Consider the following 15,088-nt stretch of genomic DNA (forward strand, 5'->3'; position numbering starts at 1 on the left):
AGTGATTTGCTGCAGTTATCTGTTTTTCTTTTTACCTATAACCATTTATATTAAATTGCATCTACTGTGCAAACACACACACAGACACGTATGTATGTATGTATGTATGTATATATATATATATATATATATATATATATATATATATATATATATAAAATGACTGTTAAAATGAACACTTTAATAACGTGTTAAGGCATATTAATTTTAATTAATTAATTTATTATTTTTGACTATTTTTTTGAAAAATATAAATAAATAGAGGCGAAATAAAGCCGCTATTATGCACACATCCGGCAATTGAAACCGTCCGTGCGGAAACAGCAAAAGTACCATTTGGTGTCCTGATGACGTAATTTTAAACACCATAATTAATTTAAAACATTTACAAGAATATTTTTTCTTCATGCTCTATGTTGAGTATGGTTTCACTAATAATAAACATACATTTGCATTCATGCCTTAACATCTTTTACTACTATACAATATTTAAAAAACTGTTTACTTTTACCTGTGCAATGTTACAGTATACGACTATTGCACCTTAACCTTACCATTTCAATTCATGAGTTTGCTATATGAAGTACTTGGACACTACCTGCATTTCATTGTCTCTGTACAATTGGCAATAAAAGCTGCCAATTGCATTTTACACAGGGCCATTTTCATTCTTAAACTAATCTAATCTAATCCAATCTAATCTAATCTAACTAATATTTGTGAAGGTAAACTATAATTAATGCATTACACAAAGACATCCTATACAGTTGTGTACAATAGTTTAGAGATGACTTGGGTCTTAGGTGTTGTGGTCAGGTGTTAGCAACATATTTTGTATTGTTAACTGAAACGATTGGTCACACAGCGAAACAGGGAATGAACAAGTATCTGATTTATATCTTCTTCTAGGAAAGTTTCTAGTATCTGTAGTATATTATTTTATTTTGTGTCCTTAACAAAAACCAAGTCATGAGTTTTACTGGTTTCTTAACTCATTGCAATTTAAAAGATATTATTAGAGTGACTACATTATTTTTTATAATCATGACTACAAAATACCTGGACATTACCTGCATTTCTTTCTGTACACCTGTACAATGCTAGTGGCATTAGAAGTTGGACTTAACCTATATTTAAGTTCAACTGTTAATTAGTTAGTGCTGGACTCACTGGTGGTGTTGTAACGGACGCCCAAGAAGGTCTCAGGACACGGCCGTGCTACTATTTCCCCTGCGCTGCTCCTGGGCCAACATGTCCCGATGCCATCTATAGATATATTACAGAACAAACCTGCTTGAGAAAAAGTGAGAGAGAGACAAAGGCAGAGAGTAGGTTAGTGATTTATAGTGTATCTTAAAAATATTTATGAAAGCCCCTGTCTATAGGGAAACTTTTAAATTTTTTCTTATGAAAGAATCCCCTTCTCACAAGCATTGTCATTTAGTCTATCTATTCTATACGGTTTTGTTCCCTGCACTGGACAAACATAAAACAATTCATGCAAATTAGATTTTGGACAGAAAGCTCAGCACATTTTAAGCCATGACCCAATACACAAACAACTTTCATTCAAGATATTCTAGACACAAGTTCCTTTGCTGTGTGTTTTCCACCAATACCTATGTATTTTCAATGCCTTCATTTTTTGCAGTAAGTTTAGTTTCCTTTGTTTTGTTGGATCAAAAGCGATCTTGCTCTTCGAATCCATGCCTCCCTTTGAGCGTTCATTTTTCCATTCGCTGTGCCGATAACCTGCTACGCACAGCAGAGTGTGAAATACCTTTTTAGCTCTGAGCTGCATCGTATATAACAACGTTTCCGATGCAGTCTCGAAGGGGTGAGTTTCGTAATGGGTTTTTAATCGTTTGGGGCTGGTACGTCTAATAAGACTCTGTGTCAAATCTCATCACCACTGATACACGCTTGGGGAGAAAGTGGTAAGTGGTGCTTATTGTGAGTGTGGATTACAGGGTTTCTCAGTATTGGCTGAGGTATACTGTACATTGGGATGTTTGCATTATAAGGTGAGAGTGTAAAGTGTATGGCATCAAGCAGTGAGGTCGCCAATTAAATGCACTCATATTGACAAAAGCCATTAGGGTTTCTTTTACTTGTACAACTCTTTTACCCTAACAACATATTCTGTATTATTAACCAAACAGAGTGGTCACACTGGGTAACAGGTAATAAACAAGTGTATGACTAATATCTTCTCCTAACAAAGTTTCCTTTATTTGTATTATATTCTATTTGTTTTATTAGCAAACTCCAGTTTTCTTAACTCAGTGCAATCTAAAAGATATTTTTAGAGTCTGGAAGAGTCTGACTTCTTTATTTATTATAAACGTGACTACAAAATAGTGACTACAAACTATTTCCTTCATCAGATTAGTTATATTTGATTTTGTTAACTGTTTCTGCAGTAGGGTTGCGCTCAGAACTCTAAAGCAGACCACTCAAGACCTTTCATTCCAAACCATGTAAACCAGGGGTCTCCACTCTTTTCCAGAAAGGGCCGGTGTGGGTGCAGGTTTTTATTCCAACCAAGCGAGTCCACACCAAATTCTACCTGTTCAAATCTAATGATCGTCATTGTAAATGACTATCAGGTGTGACCATTGATTGGTTGGAATGAAAACCTGCCCCTACACTGGCCCTTTCTGGAAAAGATTGGAGACCCCTGATGTAAACCATATCTTCATGGAGCTGGCTTTGTGCACAGGGGCACTATCATGCTGAAAGAGGTTCAGGTCTTCTAATCGACTTGGAGGAGAAATGTAATGCTATGACATCCGAATACATCATGTACAATTATCGCCTTAAATTTTGTGCTAACAGTTTTGGGAAGAACCGCATATGGCTGAAAAATCCCAATACTTTTATTTATACAGTGTATTTTCACTGCTTGCGAAAACACAATATTGTAGTGAATACACACCAAATACATGATGGCTTTATCTGAATGCAATAACAACTTTGACATTATGAAATAAATCGTCATGTGAATCATCCAGACTTTGACTGTATTGTTCGCTGTTGCTTTCAGTGTGACATTTAAAAAATAATAGAAAGCAGCAGCCTGTGAATGGCACTGAAAATCTCAATGTTGTGCACCTTAATGTTTGAAATAGGCTTTTCACCTGTTCTATTCACAGTGAAGCTGTAAACCAGCCTGAGAGTTGCCCTTATGAGTTACAAACAACAATTACAACAAATCAGCAGTACAGTAAAGATAATGCTGAATAAGTGTACCTGTGGAGTTACTTGAGCTTGCTGTCTGGTTCCAAAGTATTAGGGTACGAGCTGGAAAACAAGAAAAAGGAAAAGAAATTCAAACTCAAGTCAGTATGATGGAGAAACACAGTTATAATCTGTCAGGTCACATGACATTCTTTATAAGACAAAAGATAGACTTGTTTTTTAAAATAGTACTGTACATAAGTCACCCTCGGATCCGTGCTTTGGAAAGCGCAGCGCTGGGCAGCAACGGATAAACATGGTGCAGACAGCGTGAACATGGAAAACAGCAGGACAGGGGGTGCCGTTGAGAGAATGCGGCATCCGGGAAGAAGGGTACGTAGCGGGATACGTATACGCGATTAAGCAGACCGATATGAACCAACACATACAATCATGCACGAACAATAACAGACCGCGAGTGTGTGGAGGTGAGGGGCTTAAATAGGAGATGGGATGAGTGAGTGAATGAGAGTCAGGTGTGTGTGATCAGCATGACTGCGAGGAGCTCCGTGTGGGCGGGGCACGCACAGGAGAAAAAGCAGGGTGCTTCGGGGAATGCCGAGGTTCGACAGCCGCCGAAGGGGGCGTGGCAGGGGGATTCCTGACATAACCGACGTTAAGTGGCAAATTTGCCCCCCTTGTGCTCGAGATATTAGGGTTCGGCGACATAAAAGAATCGGCATAAACAATTAGAAAATGCTAAGACAAAGCGAGAATTTGGCGGTTCCACTTCAAAAACGTCGACTTAATAGGGTTGGCGAGTTAACCGAGGTCGAGATAAGTGGGTTCCACTGTAATTACCTCATTTGGTTGATTTAACAATTTTTGTTTTAGAACTTGATTGAGCTGAATACAAATTAACTTATTTTCAAATTGTTCATACAAGCATTTACACAGTTGTATTACTTATATCTATTAGTAATATATATATATATATATATATATATATATATATATATATATATATATATATATATATATATACACATATATATACATATATATAGGATATATACTTATATATTACAAATATCCAGGATATGTGTAAATTTACACATAAAAACAAATATAATAATAATCATCATCATCATCACCATCATCATCATACTAATATATATATATATATATATATATATATATATATATATATATATATATATATATATATATATATATATATATCAATCGATAAAAAAATTTAATTGCGATTAATCGCATGATCATTATGAGATAACTTATTTACACATTTTTATCTGTTCTAAATGTACCTTAAAGTAATACTTTTCAAGTTTTGAATACACTTACTAATCATAACAGATGTTATAAATATATAAAATTCCACTCAAAATCTCTTAATTTGTTATTAAGTATTTTATATTTATTGAATTATTTTAGACTCTGAAATTTATTTTTAAATAATAATTATTTAGAAATTATTGTTACTACTTTTGAGATAAAATGTTTCTACAGTAAATTTTTTTAGTGGTTTAGTGGTTGTTTAATTGTTACATTTAATTGTTAAATATGGTATGCGGATCCTTTGAGAATTATATTACGGTTCTGGCTGCTTACCCTCAGTTTGCATTAAAGCGTGGCTGAGGAGAGGTCAATGCTGGAATAGTCTTGGAAGGCAATGTTTAGTGATTTAAAATTCTTTTTCTGTGGAGTTTTTTATTCTTTTATATCTGAGTAAAGAAATGTCATCATGGATAAATGTGTGCAAAGTTAACACAGAATATGACCGTGGCTCTGGACAAATTTCAACTAATTGCACATTTTTCTTTGTCTGCTGTAACATGGAAATGTCCTCACTGTAGGACAAATAAAGGTATGTTTTATCTTATCTTATCTTATCTTATCTTATCTTATCTTATCTTATCTTATCTTAGCTTGTTTGTGCTGTCTAGCCTTTGCTACACAGATTGTTTCAGAAGTTTTCATTTGTTTGTCTCTTTTCCTTGGGGCTTAGCTGTTAACCCAGATAAAAGTGTCAAAGTAGCAATAATTTACCAAACAATAGAAATGTTTAAAGCCAGACAGAGTTTAAGTGGGTTGAAAAAAGGCAGATTAACACAGCTGCCAGATGTTTAACACACTTCCAAATGGATTATATACAGCACACTACAACTACTTCAATTTCAGGCAGAGAAAGGTTGCAGGCTAATCCGTGCACGACACTCAATACGCTTCTTCACAAGGTGAACAAGGACTGCTGCTAAGGATGGCTCCACACAAACAGATAAAAAAAGATACATGAGATTACTGTGTATAGGTCTTTAAGACTCCATGAAGATGGCTTTGGCCTGTTCTTGATATTAAGTGTTCTGCTACAGTGACTTAGGGTTTCAATTAAAACAAAGTGTTGTACTCAGCTGTCAATCAGAACAGCTGACATCAGTTAACAATGATGGAGCTAAAATAAATGGATATTTAGTGTCACCGTGATGAAAATGAGTTCCCTTTCTGAGTCTGGTTCCTCGCAAGATTTATTTTAATAAAATCACCCCAGTGAGTGTTTACTGCAGATGCCATAAGCCTGATCATTAGGGATAAACCAATGGTAAACATTTTTACATTTAACATTTTACAATGGGAAACATCTTTCTTTCAAGCTGCTTTGTGATACCGTCCACAGAAATATACAAATAAACCTGAATTTAATTGATTGATTCTCACAGTAAAGAATAATCAATTATGAATTGACTGATTATTTGATGAACAGGGTTCATCCCTTTGCTGTTTTTTTTCTTCTTGTTTACTACCAGTCCAGAGACTTTTAAACTTAAGTAAGAAATTCAGATTTGAAAGCGGTGTTTCCCTGAATCATCCTCATGCCCTACTTCTAGATAAAATATTTGCTGCTGCTGAGGACAACCTCCACATAGACAGCCAAAAAACACTGGAAAATACCATGGTTGGGAGTGTTTAGTAACCATGAAGATGGCCTTAATAAAAACAGTTTTGCTATTATGGTTTAGGTCTACAAGTGAACATCAAAGGTTTGCTCTCAAGTCTTAACCAATGAACAGCTGATAACCCAGCTGACAACAAAATAAACTCTAAGATAAAACTGTAATGAATTTCTTGCATATGTATTTGTGCTTGTTGGACATATAGTTCATAGATATACATCACGGAATATAACTGTATTATTGCATCTGCTGACACCCAATTAAATGTGTTCCCTACTGTTAAGTCTGGGTTCACTTAAGATTTCTCATATTATCTCAGGCAATTTTCCCTTACCATTGTGGCTTCTTTATCAGGGATAAATTTATACACTCAAAATATACACCAGGCATAACTTTATAACCTCTGATCAGCATTCAAGCATTAACTTCTTTAGCAGTTTGAGGTACAGGAGCTCATCTGTTGGATCGGACCAGACAGGCCTGCCTTTGCTCCCCACGTGCATCAATGAGCCTTGGCTGCCCATGACCCTGTCGTTGGTCCATCACTGTTCCTTTCTTTGACCACATTTAATAGGTACTGTGACCTCTGGAGACCGGGAACAGCCCACAAAAGCTGCAGTTTTGGAGATGCTCTGACCCAGTCGTCCAGCCGTCACAATTTGGCCCTTGTCAAACTCGCTCAAATCCTTATGCTTGCCTATTTTTCCTGCTAACGCAACAACTTTAAGAACAAAATATTGCGCCTGAAAAATCTATCGTGACAAACCAGTCCTCGGACCTGATCTGATACATGACCTCTCTGAGAGTAAGCATCCTGAACCTGAGCCTCATAAGTGAGTGGTTCAAGGAGCGAAGATCTAGAATGGGACGCAATCCGCCATCCTTCTTCGGAACAACAAAGTACGGGCTGTAGTAACCTGACTCTCGATCCGAGGGGAAAAGCACCTCGATGGCCCGTTTCCCCAGGAGAGTGTGAAGAGATAGGGAACGAACTGCTGGAGGGAGGCTGAAGCACGTCTTGTGGCAGGGCTAACAGACCGGCCTCCTGGACCCGTTACAGTGTCGCCAAACAGCCCAGGAGGCGTCATCGGGGCATTCAACAGCACAGTTTTATCCTTATCTGGGAGGTCAGATAAGGTGAGCCACAGATGCCTTTCTGTGGCTACCAGGGCCACCATGGACCGACCAATGGCCCACGCCGTGTGCTTGGTGACCTGAAGGGTTAGGTCGGCAGCGCGACGCAACTACTTAATATCATTGGTCCCGGAGCTAAGTCCCTCATCCAAATCTCGCAGCAGGTCATAAGCAGGTCATAAGCAGGTCAAAAGCAGGTCATAAGCAGCTTATAACATAAGCTATGTAGCAAGCAGAGAAATGGATCATCCTTTTTAAGATTTGGACAGCCGGCAGGGAAGACCTGACAGAATGGTAATTTGAAAAATCAAATGCCTGAATATACGAAGAGCTGGCTGAAAAGTGGTTTTGTGATGTCTTGACTTTGTCTTGACTTTATTAAAGCAGTATGAAGGTTTTTCTTTTTCACAGATACGGTCGGTTGATGAATTTAGTAAAGGCTTGTTAATTAGGAATGACGCATTGACAAAATCATGATTATATTCTCGGTATTGTCAGCGAATTTTGTCACCAGCATTTGTAGTTTTTTTTACATTTTGCTCATTTGGAGGATAATCTTACCAAAGTGAATTCACGATCAAAACTGGATGCGCCTGACTGGTCTTTTATAACCATTACAGCTTGCTAGTAACTAACAACCTTTTGCCAAAAGCTGCAAGCAGTGAGACACTCTTTAGAACAAATTTATTTTCCAAGCCTAGGGAACAAATCTAGTTTTTTTTTTAACAGACTTCAATTGGCTGATATGCCTCTCCTGCTAAGTATTACATTAAAATTAGATTTCCCCTTTGGTCCATTTCTCAACTACTACTGCTTCCTTCTTGCAATGAACCTATATAAAGTTTTCTTAAGAAAATAATCTTTCTTTAATGAATATACAAACTGTACATATTTATACACAACCTATCAAGCGTGCATCAGCGTTTTCTCGCCTGAAAAGAATGAGCAATGTTAGGAATGATACTATAATGTTCAAGTTTTACATTAGTTACAATCAAATATCGACCATGTTCACAGACTAGGCAGCAAATGCAATACATTGTATGGGCATGCAAATGAATATAAAAGACAATATCCTGAAACCATAAGAACAGCACCATCCAGAATAAAAACAACTACCTTAACCATAAGACCTAATCAGAGATCAGCCAGGAGTGTTCAGCAAAAATTACACTTACTACTGTAACACCAAATTAGTAAATCAAGCCATAGGTACAAATCAGTGATCCTTTGTGGTGTAATCAAAATACAAACCACCGTAATGAGCTCATCACCAGGCTATTTTATGCTGTGTGTGTGTGTGTGTGTGTGTGTGTGTGTTTGTGTGTGTGTGTGTGTGTGCGTGTGTGTGTGTGGTTGACTTTTTTTTTTTATTAAAAAAAGTAACAAGATGCTTTATCATATATGAAAGCTAAGCATATTCAAAAACATTTACTGAATATAAAAGGTCTACACACCCCTGCTGCCTGTTCGAAATTGTTGTAAAAATACACAAACCTGAAATCAATCCAATATTATTTTGGTAAAGCAACCAACAAAATGCACACCCTTTCATAAAGAAGCATGTGACTGTGCTCACACTTGGGCAATCAATAATTATTATCAAACACCTTCTGATGAACCCCAAATAAATATCAATTTTTTATGTATAATTCCTCTTGGCTTTATCTATAACAAAGCTCATAGAGAATCTCATCGTTTAAAGATCTAGATGCTCCCATCCAGAAAATTTGGGCCTAGGAAGTCGTTAACATCTGATGAAAAACGGGCTTAAGAGTTTTCCAATAGAAACAGACACCGCCCTAAAATCACCCAAAAACAAGAAGAAACCTTCTTAGAGTGTCTGTTTCGAGAGGCCTAAAGCAACATCGAAGGAGCTGCAGAAATTTCATGGAGAGCTTCCAAATACAAGTTGTTTTGGCACCATCTCTGTTAGACAGCTGAAGATGACGAAAAAAATAAATCAATTTCCAGCATGATAGCAATCCTGAGCACAAATTCTAGTTAACAATGTAATGACTTCAAAAGAAGATGGCAAAGAAAAAGATAAATGCTTTAGATTCGCCATGGCCAAGCCCAAACCCAAGTCCTATAAAAGAAAAAATTGGAATGGCTTAAAGAGTCTTGTGCATACATGACCCTTTTAAAATGTAATAGATCTTGAGATTTAAGCATTATATTTAATATTATTGCAGGTTCCCTGGTGGTCTAGTGGTTAGGATGCGGCGCTCTCACCGCTGCAGCCCGGGTTCATTTCCCGGGCCAGGGAACCAACCCCAGCCACTCTTAGTGCCGATCCCAAGCCCGGGTAAATGGGGAGGGTTGCGTTAGGAAGGGCATCCAGTGTAAAAACATGTGCTAAATCAAACATGTGGATGGTCCACTGTGGTGACCCCTAACGGGAGAAGCCCGAAAGAAAGTTTATTTAGTATTATTGTAAGGATAATAATGTTAAAGTTTTTCCCTTTTTTTTTCTTCATAAAACATTTGTTGACTTAAATTTTACTATTATGATATAATATTAAAGGTGAAATATTAAAAAAAAAAATTAATCTGACAATGTTTTATCAATTACCAAAATGGAAAGTTAATGAACAAAAGAGAAATCCAAATCAAATCAATACTTGGTGTGACTCTTCACTTGCAAAACAGCATCAATTCTTCTAGATACACTTGCATATTTTTTAAAGGAACTTAACAGGAAGGAGCTAGCTGCTATCTAAAGCTAACTTTGATAACTTTTGGTTTTACTGGTTTCTGAATAAACCAGTAAAATGCTATGAGGTTAGAATAAAATTAGCTTAGTACGCAAGTACTATTATATGTACTTCTACATCAGCAAAGATCTTTTTCTTCTAGGTTTACTGCCTTGCCAGTAACATTTCTCCGGTCACGATTGCACAAATGTACACGGATGCTGCCTTCTTTAAAAGCATCACTTATATACATTTCGGTTGATCATTAAAAAAAGGGTGAGCATGGCACAATCTCAATGTGTTCATTCAAAAACAAGCCATATAATCTCTGCCCCAGAGTCATGTTGTTTGTGAATCAGTGCTTTAATACAGGAGCAGATGGCCATGGTGCCGATGACTGAGCACAGACCGAGTGAGGCGATAAGGTGAAAGCACACCTCAGCACTGCCTCATCGACTGAGCACTGCCAGAGTAAATGGAGAGCATGAAAGAGTGAGACAAACAGACAAACAGTCTTGTTGTACACTCAAAGCTAAAGAATATAAGATTCTAAAACAGTTGATATAATGATATATATATAAGTGCCATTGAAACTGCTTGATCATTTTAGAGCAAAAATACAAACCCAATTCCAAAAAAAGTTGGGACACTGTACAAACTGTTAATAAGAACATAATGCAATGATGTGGAAGTTTCAAATTTTATTCAGAATACAACATAGATGACATATCAAATGTTTAAACTGAAAATGTATAATTTCAAGGGAAAAATAAGTTGATTTTAAATGTTATGGCATCAACACATCTTAAAAAAATTTGGACAAGGCCATGTTTACCACCAGTGTTGTGCTCGTTAATAAAAAATAGTAACTAGTTACAGTTACTCGTTACTTCATTCAAAAAGTAACTCCGTTACTTTGTTGATTACTTTCACCAACAAGTAACACGTTACTGCTAAAAGTAACTTTTTAGTTACTTTTTCAAAGAACCTTCTTTAATGTTCCCATTAATGCCCTTTTATGCGTTATGGTTTATACAAACACAAAACTGACTTAAACACAGAGTAATTTTTAAACACTATTTTATTGAGGTCAGACCAACACAAACTGAATATATCACAAGGATTTCTGAAATAAATAACAAAACAAGCTGAATAAAATATTCACAATCAAAAACTAAAGTGGCTTCTGCTGTTGTGTTGAGCTCTTAAAAATGTTCCTTTCACAGCTGAAGTATGAAAACAGGACACCGGGTTAGCTTCTAGCTTCTAGCTCCGTCGAAGCATGTAGATTCTGAAGGAGCTTCGGCAGATTGGAGTTGCTGTTTATCGCAGTAGATACGAGCTTCGAACCAGAAAGACACAGCTTACATTTGACTTGAAAGTTTTTGTCTTTATACTCAACTAAAGTGAAGTAATGAGCATAATTCCACATTGAGAAACTCGTCTTGCTCTCGCCTCGACTCGCCATTACTGCCGCACAGACCTGAATTAAACGGAGACACGCGTCTTCTTCGTGTTTACAGAGGGTAATCCACCAATCCTACAATGCGTCTTCTTCGTGTTTACAGAGGGTAATCCACCAATCCTACAGCGCGTCTTCTTTCTGTTTACAGTGGTTTATCCACCAATCCTACAATGCGTCTTCTTTCTGTTTACAGTGGTTTATCCACCAATTCTACAATGCGACGCTGCTTTAAGCAGGTTAGGCTGTAGGCTACACTTCAGCCGAAATTAATTCATTTAAAAAAGTAACGAGTAACGCAACATACGGTAACGGTAACGGAGTTACTTTGTTTTTAAAAGTAACGCGTTACAGTATTAGTTACTGTCAAAAGTAACGCGTTACCGGTAACGCGTTACTGCCCAACACTGTTTACCACTGTGTATAATCCTCTCTTCTTATAACAGTCTGCAAAGTTCTGGGGACTGAGGTGACAAGTTGCTCAAGTTTAGGAATAGGAATGTTGTCCCATTCTTGTCTAATACAGGCTTCTAGTTGCTCAACTGTCTTAGGTCTTCTTTGTCGCATCTTCCTCTTATAATGCGCCAAATGTTTTCTATGGGTGAAAGATCTGGACTGCAGGTTGGCCATTTCAGTACCTGGATCCTTCTTCTACGCAGCCATGATGTTGTAATTGATGCAGTATGTGGTTTGGCATTGTCATGTTGGAAAATGCAAAGTGGGAGCATATGGGAGCATATGTTGTTGTAGAACTTGGATATACCTTTCAGCATTGATGGTGCCTTTCCAGATGTGTTAGCTGCCAATGCCACATGCACTCATGCAACCCCATACCATCAGAGATGCAGGCTTCTGAACTTGTTGTCCTTATCCTCTTTAGTCCGGATGACATGGCGTCCCAGTTTTCCAAAAAGAACTTCAAATTTTGATTTGTCTGACAACAGAACAGTTTTCCACTTTGCCACAGTCCATTTTAAATGAGCCTTGGCCTAGAGAAAATGCCTGCGCTTCAGGATCATGTTTATATAAGGGCCCGAAGATCACAGGCATCCAGTATGATTTTCCGGCCTTGACCTTTACACACAGGATTGTTCCAGATTCTCTGAATCTTTGGATGATATTATGCACTGTAGATGATGATAACTCTTTGCAATTTCTCTGAGAAACTACTTTCTAATATTGCTCCACTTTTTTTCGCCACAGCATTGGGGGAATTGGTGATCCTCTGCCCATCTTTACCTCTGAGAGACACTGCCACTCTGAGAGGCTCTTTTTATACCCAATCATGTTGCCAATTGACCTAATAAGTTGCATATTGGTCCTCCAGCTGTTCCTTATATATTTATTTAACTTCTCCGGCCTCTTATTGCTACCTGCCCCAACTTTTTTGAAATGTGTAGCTCTCATGAAATCCAAAATGAGCCAATATTTGGCATGATATTTCAAAATGTCTCACTTTCAAAATTTTACATGTTATCTATATTCTATTGTGAATAAAAGTTCATGAGATTTGTAAATTGCTGCATTCCTTTTTTATTCACAATTTGTACAGTGTCCCAACTTTTTTGAAATCGGGTTTGTAGTATTGCTATAAAGTTTTTGCCCCTTCGAGGCTATAACAATTTCCACTATTCTCTGTTCGGGCAAGAGTTTGTGTGGAGTAAATGTACCCTCACTGCAGGTCTGTAACAATAGAGTATTCTCTCTTTAATTAAGTATGCTTGGTAGAAAAATTGAACATTATAAATTGCATTAATGATCCAAATAAACACTATTTAGGGGTAGCACAGGTTAAGTGGTTGATGTTGGACTTCTGATCAGATCATGAATTCCAATCCTATCACCACTAAGCTGACAGTGCTGGCCCATTTTGCAAGGCCCTTATATATAAATGTACTACATTATATACAATAATTAATGGTTTGTGAACACCTGACCAAAAGATTCATATGTGCTTTTTTAATTTAGTCCGCATTTGCTGTTATAATAACTTTCACTCTTTTGGGAAGATGTTCCACTAGATTTTTGGAGTGTGCTTGCGGAGATTTGAGCTCATTCAGCCACAAGGGTGTTAGTAAACTCAGTAGTAAAATCAGGCACTGTAGTACAGTATGTGAGGAGGCCTGGGGGTGCAGTCAGCATTCTGTTTCATCTCAAAGGTGTTCAGTACGGTTGAGGTCAGAGCTCTAGATCATGCCACTCAAGATCTTTCACTCCAACCAATGTATAACATCTTAATGGAGCTGGCTTTGTGCATAAGGACATTGTCATGTTGGAAAAGGTTTTTGTCTCTTAATTCAAGTATAAGAAAAATTTTGTACAAATTCCAGACCTTTCTTTGATTCTATTATTTTGTCAAGTATGCAAGTGGTTCAAATCATCTTTATTCTTCCTCTATACATGTAAAGAAAATGTAGTTTAAAAGGAAAAAGGGTCAGAACCATGAAAAAGGGTCAGAACCATATAACGCACCAGAGAAACAGCTTAAAGAGAGTCTAATGAACTCTGTGAAGTGGTTGAGTCATCATTAATGCCAATCACTTCAATGATATTGTGATATTTTACACTTACAGGTAATCACAGGTGTGGATAAATTGCTGAAATAAACAGGCCCACAGCTGCCACTGGAAACTTTATGGAAATTGAGAGATTTTTTTTTTTGTCAATGACCATGCTGTCGTGGAGTAACATGAAGCTGATCACCAAAACACAGCAATTATTGCCCCGTCCTTATGTCATGTTTAAAATGTAAAACTCAGACTGTAACGTTGTAGTCTAATTAAAACGTTTATCTCCTCCAGTCACGAGCGAGAATATGCTAATAAGATGAGATGAAAAGAAAAATTCCTATAGAGTCGTAATTAAAAAGCATTAGTTCATGAAATCAACATAGTCCTGAACTTAATTAATTTGAAGCTCTATTGAGCAGCTAATTGGATTATTCATTTTCATCAACTTTAAGTTATCACTAAATAAACTTTACTTTATCACTAAATTTATACTGTTTGTTGCTGAGTTTTTGTGCCGGTGTACAATTCTACTTCGGAGCGAGACGCGATTCTATTGCCTGCATAATATTCTTCTTTGGGTCTGTCAAGCTGATTTGTTCTTAAGCTGTGCCTGAGGGTAGCGAAATGTCAATATGAAGGTTTATTAGCTTTTTACGCACTCAAACCTAATTAAAGCGCTACAGTCATGGAGTTACACAACCGTAGCTTTCTAAAGAGATGATAAATGACTCGTGGCTTGGTTCGTCTTTGAGCTCACTTATTAAATAAAGCACTAAACAATAGCATTGAGGGAGGCCTAAACCTAATACGGAGGTAGGGAATGGAGGAGCGACAAGTCCATTTCGTTTAAATTTTGTTTACATGTGCTGAATTTGCTGCTGAAAAAAATAAAATAATAATTTAAAAAAAAACAGAAATTCTGTTTTCCTTCATAAAAAACATTATAATCTGTTGTCTGTGAAATATTGAAAACCATTAACAAATTATTCGTATCACATGGTGTGTTTGAATATAGCATTACATTCTTATCATCCAACTGTAGAAATATGGAAGCTTAATAACATCATAATGTGTCTAGGAAATACCAACATGTGATCTACAATGTGTTCTACTGGTCCATAACGGTATCCATTA

At 36.9% G+C, this 15,088-nt stretch overlaps 1 protein-coding gene across 1 annotated transcript in view; it reads right to left on the reverse strand.

The window, feature by feature from the left end:
* The window catches only part of crhr1 (corticotropin releasing hormone receptor 1), a 130,448-nt gene that overhangs the window by 74,592 nt on the left and 40,768 nt on the right, over positions 1–15,088 (reverse strand). Inside the window, exons 3-4 of the mRNA XM_083567400.1 lie at positions 3,253–3,303; positions 1,171–1,290 (exon numbers count right to left, since the gene is read on the reverse strand). Of these exons, the coding sequence (XP_083423526.1) occupies positions 1,171–1,290; positions 3,253–3,303 (171 nt within the window). The remainder of the gene's footprint in view (positions 1–1,170; positions 1,291–3,252; positions 3,304–15,088) is intronic.

Source organism: Silurus aristotelis (assembly GCF_946808225.1).
Source record: "Silurus aristotelis genome assembly, chromosome: 17".
In the NCBI taxonomy this organism is placed as follows: Eukaryota; Metazoa; Chordata; class Actinopteri; order Siluriformes; family Siluridae; genus Silurus; species Silurus aristotelis.